General features: G+C 35.2%; 4 protein-coding genes across 4 annotated transcripts; 3 read left to right on the forward strand and 1 right to left on the reverse strand.

Annotated features, from left to right (window-relative positions):
• Positions 1 to 1,464: 1,464 nt before the first annotated feature.
• LOC107412934 (uncharacterized) lies at positions 1,465 to 4,997 on the forward strand. The gene is made up of 8 exons (XM_016020773.4): positions 1,465 to 1,979; positions 2,266 to 2,400; positions 2,735 to 2,926; positions 3,175 to 3,236; positions 3,356 to 3,513; positions 3,848 to 3,996; positions 4,184 to 4,327; positions 4,716 to 4,997. The coding sequence occupies exons 1-8, from the start codon at positions 1,635 to 1,637 to the stop codon at positions 4,908 to 4,910; spliced, it is 1,380 nt and encodes a 459-aa protein (XP_015876259.3). The 5' UTR covers positions 1,465 to 1,634; the 3' UTR covers positions 4,911 to 4,997.
• A 126-nt stretch (positions 4,998 to 5,123) lies between these two features.
• LOC107412924 (peptide-N4-(N-acetyl-beta-glucosaminyl)asparagine amidase A-like) lies at positions 5,124 to 7,931 on the forward strand. The gene has a single exon (XM_016020753.4). It carries the CDS (start codon positions 6,001 to 6,003, stop codon positions 7,789 to 7,791), a length of 1,791 nt encoding a protein of 596 aa, XP_015876239.3. The 5' UTR covers positions 5,124 to 6,000; the 3' UTR covers positions 7,792 to 7,931.
• Positions 7,932 to 11,540: 3,609 nt separating this feature from the next.
• Positions 11,541 to 13,946, forward strand: LOC107412939 (peptide-N4-(N-acetyl-beta-glucosaminyl)asparagine amidase A). Its single transcript, XM_048470236.2, has one exon. The coding sequence runs from the start codon at positions 11,914 to 11,916 to the stop codon at positions 13,738 to 13,740; it is 1,827 nt and encodes a 608-aa protein (XP_048326193.2). The 5' UTR covers positions 11,541 to 11,913; the 3' UTR covers positions 13,741 to 13,946.
• A 517-nt stretch (positions 13,947 to 14,463) lies between these two features.
• LOC107412925 (putative calcium-transporting ATPase 13, plasma membrane-type) lies at positions 14,464 to 17,762 on the reverse strand. Its single transcript, XM_025071478.3, has one exon. The coding sequence runs from the start codon at positions 17,603 to 17,605 to the stop codon at positions 14,582 to 14,584; it is 3,024 nt and encodes a 1,007-aa protein (XP_024927246.3). The 5' UTR covers positions 17,606 to 17,762; the 3' UTR covers positions 14,464 to 14,581.

Here is a 17,762-nt window from a genome sequence, read left to right on the forward strand (position 1 = left end):
TCGTTATAATTTACAAGAATCGTCTATTATTATAGAAGATATTTGAATTTTTTTTTTAATTTTGTAATTATAAAACAAATATCAAACATTTTCAATTTATTTAGTATCCATGCCATACAAAAAGCCTTTCCATAGCCCAAAAAAAAAAAAGAAAACCAATAAAAACAAAATCAACCATTTATTTTTATTTTCTTATGCTAATATATTTTTATTGTTTGGTATGATGTTTTTATTTTAGTTAGCTTCCAAATATAGTTTTTATTACATGTTCCTACCTATGGAGTGCAAAACTTGATAATCATTCTGAGCAACTTCAACATTTAATACTTGATTAAATTTTTGAATCTACAACTCCATACCTGCAGAAGAAAGACAACAATTGATAATAAAAGTTAGTGAATAGTGGACTAAAGTCAGTGGATCATTGACTCCCAAAATAACATAGCAGTCAAATCAGGGTATTTGTACCTTGTAGCTTTTAATTTATATAGTATGCTTGTTAATTTGACTCTATATCCTCAGATATTTATATTTCTTCCATACATATGTTTATAAATATCAAGTCCCTAAAAACAATTATCTGTTCAGGCTTCTTCGACCAGATTTGGTATAATATTTTAAGTACAACAACTTGTTCATCCAATTATTTTTATTTTTTGAAAACAATTTATGACAATTTTTGTTGTTTTCAATTTTTTTTGTGTTGAAGATTGTTTCAAAAAAAAACTTACCAAACACTTTGTCAATGTTTTAGAAAACAAATTTCTATTTTTGAAAACAGAAAAAAATTCTATAATAATATTAAAAATATTAAAAGGTCAATAAAAATGGTGTGACAAAAGCATACTAAACTAATAAAACTTATATATATTATAAATGAATTTTAAAAAAATGTAAGTCTAATTAAATATAGAATAATATTAGAGACATCAAATCCTTTATTATTGTTATAGTTTGAAAATTTTGCTTATATATATTTAAATTATATTGCTTCAGTTTTGCTACAGAAAGGATCAAATTCTTTTCATTTCTTTTCATAAAATGAAAACCTAATGCCAAATTTTATTTTGAAAGGTCAATTTTGCTTCGACGCAGATATTTTTTCACAAAATATATTTATAGAATGGATCTGTTTGTATCGATATAAAACTGCTCATTTTAAATGAAATTTAACATTAGATTCTTATCATATTGTTTTTTACAATAAAACTCTCTGTTGCTCTTTTTACCAATAAAATAACAACATTACTGTCACTTTATATGACATTTCATCACTTAGATGTATGGTATGGGCATCTCTAGCATTATTCAACTTTGAATGGTAAGTTTGAAAATTGTGTTGCGTTGATTGGTTAAAAAAGAAAGAAATATATGTGTGTGTGTGTGTGTATTTTAAATTTTTCTTAAACTGAAACGATGCGTTTCAGCAATTTAGAGAAGGCACTTGATATTTTTACCGTGATCGAAACGTTGCGTTAGGCACTTGCTTTTGATGGCGTTCGATTAATGTTTCTGTTCTTCTTCTTCTTCTTCTTCTTCTTCATCGTTGATTTAACGTACTCCGATCGCTCTGTCTCCCACAAAGTTTCGATCTTTATGAATGGCCAATTGAAAAAAATTATCTAAAAACCCAAATGGCGAAGCGAGTTTACACGACCGAGTTGGGCTGCATAGCTTGCGAAGATCTGAGCGAACTCGGCGCTGGGAAGGAAGGCTGGCTCGTCGACAATCCCAACCTCATATGCGCCCTCGACACTCACTCTCTCGCTCTCGCCAACCGAATTCTAATTCTGATGATCGGCTGGTCCGATTCGGATGGCTCCCGGGTCAAAATCAGACCCGAATTGTCTCCGATCGAGGCCGAGTACATCTCAGCTATTGAGTGGTTGGTGTTCGATGATATTCGGGTGATTGTGGTCGGGACCTCTTCTGGGTATTTGCTGATTTACTCTTTGACTGGTGAATTGATTCACAAACAGGTTCGTCCTTTTTTCACATATTTGGTAATGCTGTTTCATTTGTGGTAATCTTATTGGAATATGGTTGAAAATTGAATTATGCTATATGTGTTTATGCAATTCTGTTTTTGCTTTTAATTCTTGGTGGAAAAATGATTTTTATGTAATGCTGTTTGAAAAATTGATTGAAGGTTCCATTTTTGTTTAACCATTGTGATCAATGTTGACATTTTGTATTCCTTTTAAGTTGAAGTCTGTAAATCAGATGATTAAATAGCTTGGAATTTATAATGTTTTGTCCTTACAGATGATACATCCTGGAAGGATTCTGAAGTTGAGAGTTCGTGGTACAAACAGAGATTTGATCCAAGAAACATCCTCGGAGGAGGTTTGCGTTGTTATGCTGGGTGTAATTGCCCGTTTTGATGGTTCTGAGATTAAGGTATGTGTTATAGTTTTCCGCTAGGTTTGAGAGTTTATGTTGGAACCTTGTCTTTTTACAAAACCCGCCCATGCTTTATGATCAGTGTAAGTATGTTTTATGTTGCTGGTGGGTTTAAGGTATGTGCTATATTTTTCGCTACTAGGTTTTAGAATTAATGTTGAAATAGCATGTTTTTTCATCAATTTTAGTAGGTAATATATCATGTTTGCCAGAGTTAAGTAGTTTTTGGTCTTTTCTGCTTTAGGTTTCCTTTTTAGGTGTTACTTAGAGCGAGTTAGAAATATATTTTGGTTCTGATCTAAATGATATGCTTAACATTCTTTGCATGTAGAGCATGTTGCAACAATGGTTCCAAGAATCATATTCTCGGTTTTGGGAACAAAAATCAAGAAAGCGTGATTCAGATGATGTGGGAAATTCTTATAGAAGATTGCCTTACCAGTTGTGGAATGTTAGCAAGCATGGGACTTGTGCTGATGCAGCAATTAGTGGGATAATGCCTCCACCTTTGATGGAAGTCCAGGTATGCTTAAGGGCTTCTTGATTTTGTTGAAGTATTGATTTGTATGATTAACAAAGATTATGTTAGTTAACTGATGGTGGTATTATGCTCCTGAATTTTCCGGCTATCATATGTTTCTCATTTTCATGTTGGCTTTGAACATTTGTGGGTTCTATTTGTCATTCTTTTGATTCTTTTTTCACATAAAATGATGGTAGTTTTCTGAAGGTATTCTGGTTTTGAATTCAGCTGCTTTTATTGTTGGGCAGTCAAGTCAACGCTATTATTGTGCAATCACTGTTGGACAGGATGCTGTGATCTCAGCCTTCAGGTTAGTTTGCTGTGTAAGGATACTTTCTGATTTGTGTTATTTGTCCCTCTTATGGGGTTGTCATTTACTGTATTTTGTTCGTTTTGATATATTATTTACTGAATTACTTCATACTATAGGCTTTCAGAGGACAAAAGTAGGTCTCTAGTGGGAGCTATCTTATCCAAAGTTGTTCCTGCAACATTTTCAACGATAGCTTCTTTTTCTAAAATGATATGGCGGAGTGAACAAACATCACCAACAAAATCAGATGTGAAGATTCAACCATTTGCTCGAGGTGACTATCATGCTTTTTGGTTTTCAATAATTTTCTTGCTAACTGATATATGATATTCTTTGGTAGAACACAAGAAAGAAAGTGGGGAGTGCTGATGAATTATATTATAACTTGTCAGTTTTGATTTCTTATTATATATACTTCTATAAACCTCCTTGATGCATGTTTATTTTCCCATACAATAAAGCGTATATGCAAACATTTAATGAACTTGCATACTTAATGCTTATAACTTCTAAGTCATTATATCCTTGATTACATTAGGGTTGTTATATACCCTACTTAACTGTAAAATGATATCCTCTTGGTTGACTTGTATCATGATTTCCAACAGCGTCTCAACTGACATCTTTGAAGGATTACCCAAGAAAGGGTGAGAAGCTCACCTTGTCTCCTAGTGGTACATTGGCAGCAATAACAGATTCGCTAGGTCGTATATTGCTCTTAGACACTCAAGCACTTGTGGTGGTGCGGTTATGGAAGGTTTAGTCCAAGAATCTCTAAATTTTGTTTGCTCCCCCATACCCCGGACCCCGGGTGTCTTTTTTTTTTTTTTTTTTTTTCCCCTCTTAAGTTCCTTTCCTTTAACCCCTTCCACCCCCCCTTTATTTCCTAGATGACTCATGTCCATTTTCTCTCTTGTGATGGTGAACTTAAAATTGTTTTGCAGGGATATCGTGATGCTAGCTGCTTATTCATGGAGATGCTAGTCAATAGAGATGCTGCAGGGTCTAGTTCTACTTTTCATGAGCCTCTCAAGAGTGACTATTGCCTGTGTTTGGTTATACATGCTCCTCGAAAAGGAATTCTTGAGGTATATTTAAGCTCTTTCAACATAAGTACTTAATTTTCTGATGATTGAGCTGGATTTTAAGTTATTTTTACTCTGATCTTACATCAACATTGATCTTGAGTTAAGGGTATGTCTTGATTTGAGTAACTAAGTACTCATCTGGTAGTGACCATCTTTTAGTTTAAAGTTTTTAGTAGTTAACGAAAGAAAATATTTTTTTTCCCCCTCGGTTTCTACAAGTTTCAATCCGTCCATTATTGATGGACTGATTCTTCTCTAGCCTGTCCTTCCTTTTGAAACTGAACTTTGTCAAATTCTTGCGAATAATTTTACCACTTGGTACATGATCTCACTCTGTTTGCACTCTGCCACCACTGAGTTTGTTTCCTCCCTTGATCATGTGGTGCAGATCTGGCAGATGAGAACTGGACCTCGGCTTCGGACCATTCCATGTAGTAAAGGCAGCAAAATAGTTCAACCAACTTACAGGTTTGGATCATCTGTAGGCTCTCCATATGTCCCTTTAGAGGTATTCTTGTTGAATGGTGACTCTGGTCAAATTTCAATTTTAAACCGAACCCTGAATCCTGGTGTAAAAAATTAAAGCATTTGTAACATTTGTCATTGATTACAGATTTATATTTTTTTGCTTGAATATTGATTGAAGATAATTGATGATATTTCTGATGGAGTGCTAATGGTACCTTATCTTATTTGTAGATTGTAAAAATAGATATAACTTATGGTGACCTATTTTATTATAAATCACATGGAGTTCAAACAATGTAACCCCTTTCGATGCATCCATTTTCTATCTCAAACCATCTTGCCCATCTCATCTTTTCCCAGCTTGGATTTTTCACGTCTGAATATTGCGTACAGTCCCAATGATGATAAGGCACATTCTAGGAGAAAATAATCCACAACTGACTTGTTTGATTTGTAGTAGAAGTTCGATGAGAGGTGCAATCAACTTGATCACTTCAATGGACTTTTTAAATCATTATATTAAAAATTATTATTAAAATATGAAAGGTAAATTATTTCTTAGATATGTATGGGTTGATTAGGAGGTAAGGTTAAGTTATAGCTATGATGAGATAATTTGGGCAATCTAGTGTTTAAATACTCAGTCTTGATTCAACTTACCCAAGCTTATTTGTCAAAACTGGAGTTAAAAATTTAATCTTGACTTCGTTTTGATATTTTATATATGAGGTAAGTTTGTCACATATATAATCTTACTCTTAGAAGCCGTAAACAGGTAAAATATTATTTTTGAAGGTGCATAACTACAGTTGGATGTTGAAACAACACTTACTCACAAAATTAAGATTTAACTTTATTTAATTTGAAGAAGAATAAAACAAGTAGATTATTTAAAATTTGTTGATTTAAGTTGGTACCCGATTTAGAAGTTCTAAAGTCATTATTGCAACCATTTCCTCATATATTTTGTCCTCTTCTTAAATATGAAATGTGATAACTAATCCGGCAAATTCCCTTCACCTACTCACTTCGCTTCTTTTAACCCTTCACTTTGAAAACAAGTTCTGAATCTCTTTCTCTCCGGAATTTCATTTAGAATCTGTCTATTTCTTTACCAAATCAGCATTGTTCTCTACTCCAAGGACATGATAAAAGAGTTTTGTTTAGAGCAAACCTGAAAATAAGCCATACATAACCCACCATTTATGGCTTGTTCTATCTTCTTTGTCCTCTCTATTTTTCTCCTCTATCCATCCTTTTCCATTGCCAATGTCCATAAAATCAAACTCTTAAGACCACAACTTCTCTCTCAACACATAGGAACTTTCAATTACACTGCACCAACTCCATTCTTTGAGGTAACCAAACCCATTGAACTACCCAGATCTAAACCTTGCTCATACCTCATACTCAGGCATGATTTCGGATTCACATATGGCAAACCACCAGTCTTTGCAAACTACAACCCTCCTTTGCACTGCCCATCTCAAGTTTTCTCCAAAATTGTGCTGGAGTGGAAAGCAACTTGCAAAGGATTGCAATTTGATCGAATTTTTGGAGTTTGGCTGGGCGGGGTCGAGCTTCTCCGGAGCTGCACAGCAGAGCCGACTGCTAGTGGGATTGTTTGGACTGTTGAGAAGGACATTACAAGGTATTACTCCTTGCTCATGACCAATCAAACACTTGCTGTATTTCTTGGAAATATTGTGGATAGAACGTATACTGGGGTTTACCATGTGGATATAACAATGTATTTTTATCCTGCTGAAAAGGGTGTCAATAATCCGGAGAATTTGATACCTGGGTATAATTTCTGGGCAGATTTGATCTTGCCCATTTCTCAAAATCTTCCCTTGAATGATGGGTTGTGGTTTGAAATTAAGAATTCCAATGAAACCCAATTCAAGGAATTCAAAATTCCCAGAAATGCTTATAGGGCTGTGCTGGAAGTGTATGTTTCTTTCCATGAAAATGATGAATTCTGGTATTCGAATCCACCCAACGAGTACATTGTTGAAAATAACCTTACTGATACACCTGGGAATGGTCCTTTTAGAGAGGTTGTGGTCAGTCTTGATGGTGCAATAGTTGGTGCTATATGGCCATTTACTGTGATTTATACTGGAGGTGTTGATCCCCTCTTGTGGAGACCCATTACTGGTATTGGGTCTTTCAACCTCCCTTCTTATGACATTGAAATTACTCCATTTTTGGGGAATATCTTAGATGGAAAGATCCATAAGTTTGGGTTCAATGTTACAAATGCATTGAATGTGTGGTTCATAGATGCAAATCTGCATCTCTGGCTGGACAAACAGATCCCCAGAACACAGGGGAAGCTTTTGAGGCACATCAGTTTACCCTTTGTTCTTTCCTTGGTTTCAGATTTCAAGGATTTAAATGCTACATTTTTAACAAAAGCAAGAAGGTCCATTTCATCATCTGGATGGGTTAAGTCCTCCTATGGGAATATGAAGACCCATTCATTTCAAAATCTATGCTACAGTAATTCAATGGTGATGGGTAGTGATGGTAATACCCAGATAGTGAATCAGACCATTCATTTTAATGATGCTGTTCATGCCCATTTCCCATCCTCATTCCTTTACTTGACCAAATCTCATAAGACTTTTCTCCTTGTCTTGTCCTTGGGCGTCTTGGATCAAGGTGATGATGCTTATATCTCTGTGGTAAAAGTTACGTTGGGATTGAAGGAGAAGAAGTCTGATGGACCATGGAAGAGCTCTCTGGAAAATTTGCAGAATGGCCTGGGTTATAGAGCTGTAAAGAGTGGTTCAGTGGTTGGTGCAGGGGCGAATACGCAGCAAGTGTATGATTTTGATGATGGAAAATTGTGTTATTTCAGAAATATTAGCAGCTCAAATTATAGAATAGTTTATGATTATGTGAGGAATAAATGCAGCATAAAAACAGTATCTGTTTTGGGTTCTGGATTAGGTAGGCTTTGGCTTTCCACGCTGAATGAGATTGTGTAGTTCATGCTGAAGTTTTTAGCATCTTGGTTGTTTCTTTATATTCTCTTTAGAGGAACTGTTTTACAATTAGATTTTTCCAGAGAATTTCCAGTTTGGGAACTTCAATGTAAAGAAAAGAATAAAACATAAATTTAATTTTATTGTGTTTGATTCCCTTTCTCTTCTTTTTTCCTCGTAAATTTTATATAACAAAAAAACAAGTGGAGACTTATTTTTAGATAATTTTATATTATAAATAAATAATTAAATGTGTCTATATGAAGAAGAATTATCATTGTGAAAGATACAAAATATTGAAGTGATTTTGAAACCTACTCTAATAATTACAATGTACAGAGCATCTATCATGTACATGTAATTCACTTCTTTAATAAGAAATAACGAATTCAATGTAATTCCACATGATGGAGAGGATTTAACTAGGTAAAGTAACCATCTGTATAAAACCAAAAAAAAAAAAAAAAAAAAACACTTATTTTATCAATGGTAAGAATATTTTCTCCATTCACGAAATATTTTCTTTAATTTGGGTTTGGCCCAAAAAGTGGGATTGCGCCAAATTTGCCTAGGTTGATTTGTGTTTTATAAGGTGTGTTGCATAGACTCCAATGCTGGTGTATTTTTTGGTAAATAACTCCAATACAGGTGTTAGCGTTACGAACAAGGTATGTATTTAAATGTTTCCTTTTTTCTTTTTCTTTTTCTTTTTTTTTTTTTTTTTTTTCGTTTTGTTTTGTTTTTCCAAAACTTGTTTGGTTTATAAAATTTAATGTATTTGGAATGTCCAATAGACATACCCTTCATTACCATTATGCAAGCATGTAGCTGAGTCAGTTTTGTTTTGTTCTTTTTTTTTTTTTTTTTCAGCAAATTAATCACCAAAAGCCCATTAAAGAAGTGATTTTTTTTTTTTTTTTTTTTTTTTGGGGTTCAGAATTAAAGAAATGAAATTGACAGCCATCTTTCTCCAACTTATAGAGTTTTAAACCTACCAAAACTCCTATTGTCTTAAGCTAATACATGATAGGCTTTTAGTTCTTTTGTTGAGGGAAGAAAATGGTAATGGTGGGTAGGTTTCGTCTAACATGCAAAATCCTATTCAATCCACTTGAGTAGGCACATATTAAATAAGATTCTCTTTATGAACAAGAGCCTATGTAAGGCTAACAGATCAAGGATATGAATAAGTATTTGGTTGTCTTTTACTTCTTCACTGATCAAAGCTAGTAGAGATTGAGATTGAAGGAAACAGACCATTATGAACTAGCCACTCTTTCAAGTGTTCTGTTTCCTCTGTCTCTGTCTTTGCTATAGTCACCATTTTATTATATCAAGCTTAGCTATTATGATACAGATGCTCTAATGGAACCTAGAGGTTTTACAATGAAGAAGACAGATGCTAATTGATGAAAGCATAATAAACAGAGTGTACCATACTTGTATATGTCATTTTTTATGGCATAAAAGGGGATATAAAGAGCTAAAGATAAGAAGCAGGAGGTAAAACTTTGGTGCTCATGTTCTATGTTCTTTTCAGATTTTATTTATCTGCAATTAAAACCCTGATGCTATTCTTTTTTTTAAATTCATTATCTTGCTATGATATAGTAGATTGGACTCATTTTAATTTTGACATTAGGATTTTAGATTTTGTGGTATCCTTGATTCTCTGACGTGGGACATTTTTGTTTTACTTGTAATTCAAACTCTGTTAGCTAGTTCAGGTGCTTTTGTTCATCACTCTTCTCTTCTTGTTTGATTAAGTCAGAAAGAAATGGGTGTGCATGTTCGTGTTTCTGTTTGTTGTTTTGAGTTCTGGGTTGCAACAGCAACAAGAATTAGAAAAAAAGAGTTTAAACAAAAACTTAGGATTGTTCCAAGAATGTTTATGCCTTATGGCATGTTTGTTTGGTTGCCAGGAATTTGTATGATTGTGTAGAAAATATAAAACACAATGAACCACCTCAATGATGACTTGCATATCTAATAAACTTTTTGGTTCCTTTTTATTTTTGACAAAATTATGACAAGTATTGCATAATTTCGGTATTTCAATTAAATATTATAAAATCAATATAATCATAATTTATATCGTTACATAAAATTTATAAAAATGACTATAAAATAAAATAAATATTTTGTTTTGAAATGTATCAGAAAAAAAAGTGAAACATTGGAAGTGGAGCAGAGGATGGCCATCTTTTAATTTTGAATTTTGAATTTTGAATTTTTTTTAATTGTTTGTTTTGGTTTTAATAAGTCTGCTATGAAGAAAACTTGCTTGCCTTGCAGTACAAGTAATCTACAGTTGAAAGCTCATTCACAGTATCTAAGCTCTCAGTATCAGGACTCATGCAGTTCGGTTTTCATCCACGTCTTATTGGTAATTCCAATTAATAAAATAGATTAATTCCATCTTGTGACCCCAAAAAATAAAGTAATTCCAACTATTTTTTAGCTAGTCTTTGCAATAAGAGTATCAATGATATATATATATATATATATATATTTTTCTTGAAAGGAACAATATCAATGAAATTTTGAGAGCAAATCAATCAATTTGGAAACACCTTCTTTCCAAAACACTCCCCCCCCCCGCGCCCTAGGGATGTCAACGGGGCGGGATGGGGCTGGTTTTTAAAATCCCGTCCCCATCCCCGTATGGGATTTTTCATCCCATCCCCGCAATTTTTCCCGTTTTTTTAGAAGCGGGGCGGGGACGGTTTCCCCATTTGTATTTTTTCATATAATTAATATAATTTTTTTTGATAAATTTATATTAAAAAAATTTCTTCTATAAGCAAAATATAAATAAAATGACCAAAAATATAATAAAAATACAATAAAAGATATCAAAGTTCAAATTTATAATTTTAATAACATACATTCTCAAAAAATACAATATAATATAATCCAAATACATAAACATAAAATTTATAAAAATACACATGCACACATAATAAAGTTTTACTTCTCATTTCCTTAAGTCTCCATAAAAGAATGTTCCGTAAGAGTTGATTGCTACAAAAATAGACAAAAATATTAAATAATATCAAAAAATTTTAAACAATTTAATATAAACATTTTTTGTTATAAATAAATTCAATTTACCTCCTTATCAATTTCTATGTCACTCATAGTAGAAGAACAAACTTCAACATACGGTGAAGAAGATGAAGCTAACAAAAATGAGATTAATTAGTTAACAATAAATATAAAAATTATTAAATACAAAAAAATATAAAATTTAATTTTTCATACCATTAATTTCAACCCATAACCAATCGAATAAGTTTAATTTTAATTTTCAAAATATTAAAAAAAATATTAAAAAAAAAAAGGTAATATATACGGGTCGGGTTCGGGCCGGGGTCTTTAATACCCGATCTCGGCCCATCCCCCCTTCGGGTCTAAGAGAGTAAGCCCAAGCCCACCCCGTCACCCCGTTTTTACGGGGAAAAACTGCCTCGTTAGGGGCGGTGCACCGCGGTTTCGGGGATGGGCGGGCAAATTGACATCCCTACCCCGCCCCCCTCTCTTCTCCCCTCACCCACCCTTTTGTGCTTTCACTTCATATTTTACATTTCACTTCCTTAATGAGAATAAAGAATTTAATTTGGTTCCAACTAAGAGGATGGGGTTTAACTATATATGGTAAGCTTGTTAAAAAAAAAAAAAAAAAAAAACTATATATAGTACGCATATGTACCCAAAAAAAAAAAAAAAAAAAGGATTAACAAAATAAGTTTTAATCCTAATTAATAGGGGCCGCAATTTTCTTTTCTTGGTTCACATAAAATGGAAAAAAAATTACATACTTTACCAATGGTAAGAACATTTTCTCTATACATCAGTTGTCTGTCTTTTTGGTCAACCACATACAGACATATTTTGCTAGACAATAATTATCTCTATTTGTTTAAAGAAAGATTTTGCATTTTAAATGCAAAATTAAAGATTCCTAATCAAAATTTTTTTAAAAATAAAAAATTAAAAAAAAAGGTGTGAAAATGAACGTTGGTTTCTATGCCAACGAAACAATAAACAAAATCTTCCTCGTTAGCTTCAATTTATAGCAAAGCAAAGAAACATACAAACGCTTCAAGAACAGAACAACAATTCATGGATTCCTTTGCCTTCCCTCCGTTGTTGTTGTTGTTCTTCTTCTCCCTCCTCCTTCATCAACTTCCATTTTCCACAGCCAATTTTCACAAACTCAACCACCTCAGGCCACATTTTCTCGCCCACCAAACACCTACCACCAATGACACCCCACCAACTCGTTTCTTTGAAGTAACCAAACCCATCAATCTTCCAAAAACCAAACGCTGTTCCCACCTTGTTCTCCACCATGATTTTGGATTCACATATGGAAAGCCACCAGTTCTTGCAAACTACACCCCTCCTTCACATTGTTCGTCTCATAAAAAATTTTCCAAGATTGTCCTTGAATGGAAAGCAACTTGTAAAGGCAAGCAATTTGATAGGATTTTTGGAATTTGGCTTGGTGGGGTTGAGCTTCTTCGTAGCTGCACTGCAGAACCAAGAGCTACTGGGATTGTTTGGAGTGTTGAGAAGGACATCACAAGGTATTATCCATTGCTTTTGAAGAATCAAACACTTGCTGTTTATCTTGGAAATCTTTTGGACAGTACTTATACTGGGATTTACCATGTTGATTTAATTATTTATTTCTATCCTGCTGAAGAACATTTCAATAATCATGTCCAAAAAAAAGGGAAAAAATTGGTTACTGGACACAATTCCTGGGCCGATTTGATACTGCCCATTTCTCGAAAACTTCCATTGAACGATGGTTTATGGTTTAAGCTTGAGAATGCAAGTTATACCCCATTGAATGAATTCAAAATTCCCAAGAATGTCTATAGGGCTGTTGTGGAGGTCTATGTTTCATTTCATGAAAATGATGAGTTTTGGTATTCAAATTATCCGAACGAGTACATTGCTGCAAACAACCTCACTGACACGCCCGGAAATGGGCCTTATAGGGAGGTTACGGTGAGTCTTGATGGTGAAACCGTTGGTGCTATTTGGCCTTTTACTGTGATTTACACAGGAGGAGTTAATCCCCTCTTATGGAGACCCATTACTGCTATTGGCTCATACAATCTCCCTTCTTATGACATAGAAATCACACCATTTTTGGAGAAGATTTTAGATGGGAAAATCCATAACATTGGTTTTCATGTCACAAATGCCTTGAATGTTTGGTATATTGATGCAAATTTGCATCTTTGGTTGGACAAAAAGAGTGAAAAAACTGAAGGAAAGCTATTAAAGCACACCACTTTGCCCCTTGCTGTTTCCCTGAACTATAAATTCAATGGTTTGGATGGAAAGTTTTCAACAAGTGTAAGCAGGTCTGTGTTATCAACCGGTTGGGTTAGGTCCTCCTATGGAAACATCACAACCAAATATGTTCAAGACTTTTCTTACAGAAATTTAATGGTGATGAAAAGCAATGGGAGTGAACAGATGGTGAATCAGGTTATCCATTTCAATGACTTGGTTCAAGCCAAGATTCCATCAGAACATCTTCACTCAAAGAAATCAGACAAAATATTTTCTCTTTTCTTGTATTCTAATTATCTGAGTCAGGAAAATGGAACTGTTTTATCTGCTGCTAATCTTACTTTGGGATTTAATGAGAAATCTAGAAATAATGCTGATTTTGGATTCTCAAAGTCAAAGACATCTTTGAAAAATCTGCAGAGTGGCCAAGGTTATATAGTGATTAAAAATAATGTTCTAGCTGGTGGATTGGGGAGTACACAACAAGTGTATAAATATGCTGGAGATGGATTATGTTACTCTAGAGATATAAGCAGCTCAAACTACACCATTCTTTATGATAAAGTGAGAAATACTTGCAAGAAAAGGAAACAATCTTCTTTGGATTTAGTAGATAATGAGGGAGTTTATCATTAATAGTCATCTTGGATTGGATTGCCATATGCTTTATACAATTTCTCCATTTCTAAGATGTTACTAGAGGATTCCTGCAAGTGAACAGTGGCCCAGAAATAATTGCAAGTGTTTTTACAATGTATGATGATTATTTTGTGGAAAGTGTTTTAGAATTTTATTTATGTGTGCAAATAATTCTAGTTCGTTTTTGAAGTGGTGATGAGTAGTGTCTTGTTGGTTTGCTTATTACATAACAAGATAATTAATCCTCGAATTAAAAGAGATCTTTTCATTTGCACTGTGATTTTGCAGCTAATTAGCTTCTTTTTAATTAATTACTCTTATTATTAAACAGTAACTAAGCCGTTTGGCCAAATAACTTAAAAAGAGTTTTTTTTTCCTCCCCCCAACCCCCCCCCCCCCCCCGGGGGAAAAAAAAAAAAAAAACAAAAAATTAAAAATTAAAAATTAAAAACAAAAAACTAAAAACTTTGTTTTCAAAAGATCAATAAAGGTGTTTGGTAGTTGTTTTTTTAAAACAATTCGAAAAGCAAGTAATTTTGCTTTTGAAAACATAAAACTGCAAAAAAGTCCTTGAGATGTTTTGGATAACTAATATCAATGAACAATTTGTTCGTAGTGAAATATGACGGAGCGAGAAAGTCACAAGATAAGAAAACAGAAAAAGAAACAGAAACTAGAATTTTTTTTTTTTTTTTTTTTCACCTTCAAAAGATAAGAAAATAGAAACTATGAAAAGACATTAGTTTATTTGTATAATCATTAGCAAATTTTTTCCCAGTATACATAAAACAAATGGTCAAATAAAGTGGAACAAGAAAAGCAAACTCCGTTGACTAAATCAATGTTTTACAAAAGCTAAACACTTAATTGACTCAATTCTTATTCTTTTCATTAATGTGACGATCTTTTCTGTTATCAGATGGCTTAAAAATGGCTTCTCTGGAACAGGAAGGCACTTCACAACCCAACCAATAGGCCAAGTCATGGAAGCAATTCCAATACATATCCCCCATTGCTGCAAGCTCAACCTTTCTGTGGATGCAAAGTTATTCAGAAATTCCACCACAACCACCTGAAGAACAATGGTTATGGCAATGATTCCCACAAAAATTTTGTTCCTGTGAACCCCTTCGAACACATTCTTCTTCTCCATCTTCCTTGCATTGAATTCATTGAAAACTTGGTAGAGTACAAAAGTGTTGAAAACCAAAGTGGTGTTTAACACATTGTCTGCATGAAAGATTGATTCACCTTTGAAAACGAATGCCAGAACTAGACAAATCTGATACGCAGCTTGAGGTAAGATGTTCCTCCACATGATGTTAATTATAAAAGGGTCGGTCCGTTCCACCGGAATTTTGTTCATAAGCTCTTTGGTGGGATCCCCAGTGGCTAGAGCCAGCGCACCAAGTGTCTCCATTATCAAGTTCAACCATAATACCTGGACTGTTGTGAATGGCGTGCATCCACCAGAAACGACTGCGATGAAGCTGAAAACCAAAAGGGAAATGTTGACGGTGAGCTGAAACTGAATGAATTTCTGTACGTTGTTGTAAACGCCTCGACCCCATTTAAGAACTGTGACTACCGACGAGAAATTGTCATCCAAGATGATGATATCTGAGCTTTCCTTTGCAGCTTCAGTGCCTTGGATCCCCATGCAGAGTCCAATATCGGCTTCTTTCAATGCCGGCGCATCGTTCGTGCCATCTCCGGTGATGGCGACAACGTGGCCTTTCTCTTTAAGGCATTCAACCATGAGGAGTTTATCAGATGGAGATGATCTGGCCATCACACAGATTTTCTCAACTTTCTCCGTTCTTTCTTCCGGAGTGTAGTTTCGGAACTCCTCACCTTCAATCACTGCTCCTTCCCTGTTCTCGTCTTCAGGGCGAAGTATTCCACACTCTGTGGCTATGGCTTTTGCTGTGAAAATATTGTCTCCGGTGATCATCTTCACATTAACTCCGGCGTTTTGGCAATCTTCAACGGCTTTCTTGACTCCTGGACGACATGGATCTTTAATTCCAACTAGTCCTAACAGGACTAAACCATCTTCTTTTATCATTTTATGCTCAATATCAGAATCCTCTGCTGGAACTTGGCTGTGTGCAAAAGCTATGCAACGGAGGCTGCTCGCAGCCATACCTTCAATGATTTTCTGGAACTGCACCTTCTGATTATAATCCATGACTTTGATTACACCATAAGCATCGCGGTAGCAACAACACATAGACAAAACCTTCTCTGCAGCTCCTTTCCAATGGACATGGTCTGTACCATCGTCGTCTGCGATCTTCCTCTTCATCAAAACCCCGCTTCGTTTCTTCTCAGAATTGAACATCTCATGGTGAAGAACCGAACATCTCATTTTCACTTCCTCCATATTCAAATTCATGCTCTCAATTGCCCAGGAAAGAATTGCTTTCTCTGTAGGACTACCTTTGATTTCATACTCTGAACCAGTCGTCCTGTTTATACTTGCAGTGGTATTCACAGCAATGCCTTCTCGAAGCAATTCTATGACAGCTGGAGCAATGGAATCACAGCAATCAACTTCTTCCACAGACATGTCTTTGCCGAGCCAGAATTTGGTCACTTTCATCTGATTCATGGTGAGAGTGCCCGTTTTGTCCGTGCAAATGGTGGTGGCAGAGCCCATGGTTTCACAAGCGGAGAGCTTCCTCACCATTGCCTTTTGGGCCATCAACCCTTTCAATGGATAAACGAGAGTTAGCGTAACAGCCAATGGCAAACCCTCTGGAAGAGCAGCCACAAAAATGGTAACTGCAATTTCCAAAATCTGCAGTACAAAATCCAACCCTCTGGCCTGGTTTCCATTCTCATCTATGATTTGGGTTTTCCCGGTGAAGTATCCAATTAACAACAGAGCAACAACTAATGCGTCTGCTGCCATACCAATCGTACATATCGAAGAGGTCAGCCTGTCTAGCCGATTTTGTAATGGGGTTTTCTCTCGCGATTCGCGGTTAAGTTTACTTAGCATTCGTCCCCAATTCGTGTTCATTCCGACCGAAGTGACGAGCATTCGACCATTGCCAACGACCACATTAGTACCAGAGAACAAGAAGGGATTTTGGTCATGGTTAACTTCTATATGGTCACTCTCCCCTGTTATGCTTGATTCATCCACTTGCAGAAAACAATTCTCTTCCAAGAACAATCCATCTGCTGGAACTTGGTCTCCAGTGTTTAAATGAATCACATCTCCCACTAAGGTTTCGAAAACAGAAATCTCTTTCCTTCTTCCGTCTCTCATAGCATCGACATAGAGACTGTTGCTGACTTTGGACATCTTATCAAACCGTCGGTTTAATTCGTAGTTAAATATTGCATCGACGATGATGGAAAGAAAAAGGGAGAATAATATGCTTAAACCATCTTGCCAACCGTCTTGAGCTCCATAGACTATCATTCCCAAACCAAGAGCAAGTGCACCGCAGACCAAAACGATGATCCTGGATCTATCTTGGAAAGCTTCCCATGCAAAATACAAAAACCCTTTTGTAGGAGGTTTCTTGTAAGTGTTTGAACCGAAAGCTTTGCATCGGCCATCAGTGGAGGAGGAGTAAATCCCATGCTCAGTACTAGTTTTGAGGGCCAATGCTACTCCATCAACACCTCCCAATTTCTGAAGCTCATCGAGATTCTTCTCCCTCACAAGCTGAACAAGTCTTGTTCGATCGATTCCACTGAAGCCCCTTTCTCCTGAATGTTGGTAAAGAGACAACAGGGCTCTCGAACAATAGATGGCAACAAAAGCAGGACGCCATTTTTGTATTTGTGAACCAAGCTCCCGTCTGCTTGGGACTATGTTTGTTTGCAAAACACCAGCACGCATGCTTGCAAAAACAACACCACAAAAAGAATTCGTGAACGATAGGGAAAATTTGCGCCAAAAGAAAAGAAAAACAAACACAGAAACTTTGATGAGAATATGGGGAAGATTACCATGCAGGCATGCATATTTATAGGGAAAATGTTATGCTTTTTTTTCT

The sequence above is a fragment of the Ziziphus jujuba genome, chromosome 8 (assembly GCF_031755915.1).
Source record: "Ziziphus jujuba cultivar Dongzao chromosome 8, ASM3175591v1".
Taxonomy (NCBI): domain Eukaryota; kingdom Viridiplantae; phylum Streptophyta; class Magnoliopsida; order Rosales; family Rhamnaceae; genus Ziziphus; species Ziziphus jujuba.

Excerpts from the sequence above, each read along its gene's own strand:
- LOC107412934 (XM_016020773.4), top strand. The coding sequence starts at position 1,635 with ATGGCGAAGCGAGTTTACACGACCGAGTTGGGCTGCATAGCTTGCGAA. Across the intron at positions 2,927-3,174 it reads CACCTTTGATGGAAGTCCAG|TCAAGTCAACGCTATTATTG; the intron begins GTATGCTTAAGG and ends ATTGTTGGGCAG. Across the intron at positions 3,997-4,183 it reads TGGTGGTGCGGTTATGGAAG|GGATATCGTGATGCTAGCTG; the intron begins GTTTAGTCCAAG and ends ATTGTTTTGCAG.
- LOC107412939 (XM_048470236.2), top strand. The coding sequence starts at position 11,914 with ATGGATTCCTTTGCCTTCCCTCCGTTGTTGTTGTTGTTCTTCTTCTCC.
- LOC107412925 (XM_025071478.3), bottom strand. The coding sequence starts at position 17,605 with ATGCGTGCTGGTGTTTTGCAAACAAACATAGTCCCAAGCAGACGGGAG.
- LOC107412924 (XM_016020753.4), top strand. The coding sequence starts at position 6,001 with ATGGCTTGTTCTATCTTCTTTGTCCTCTCTATTTTTCTCCTCTATCCA.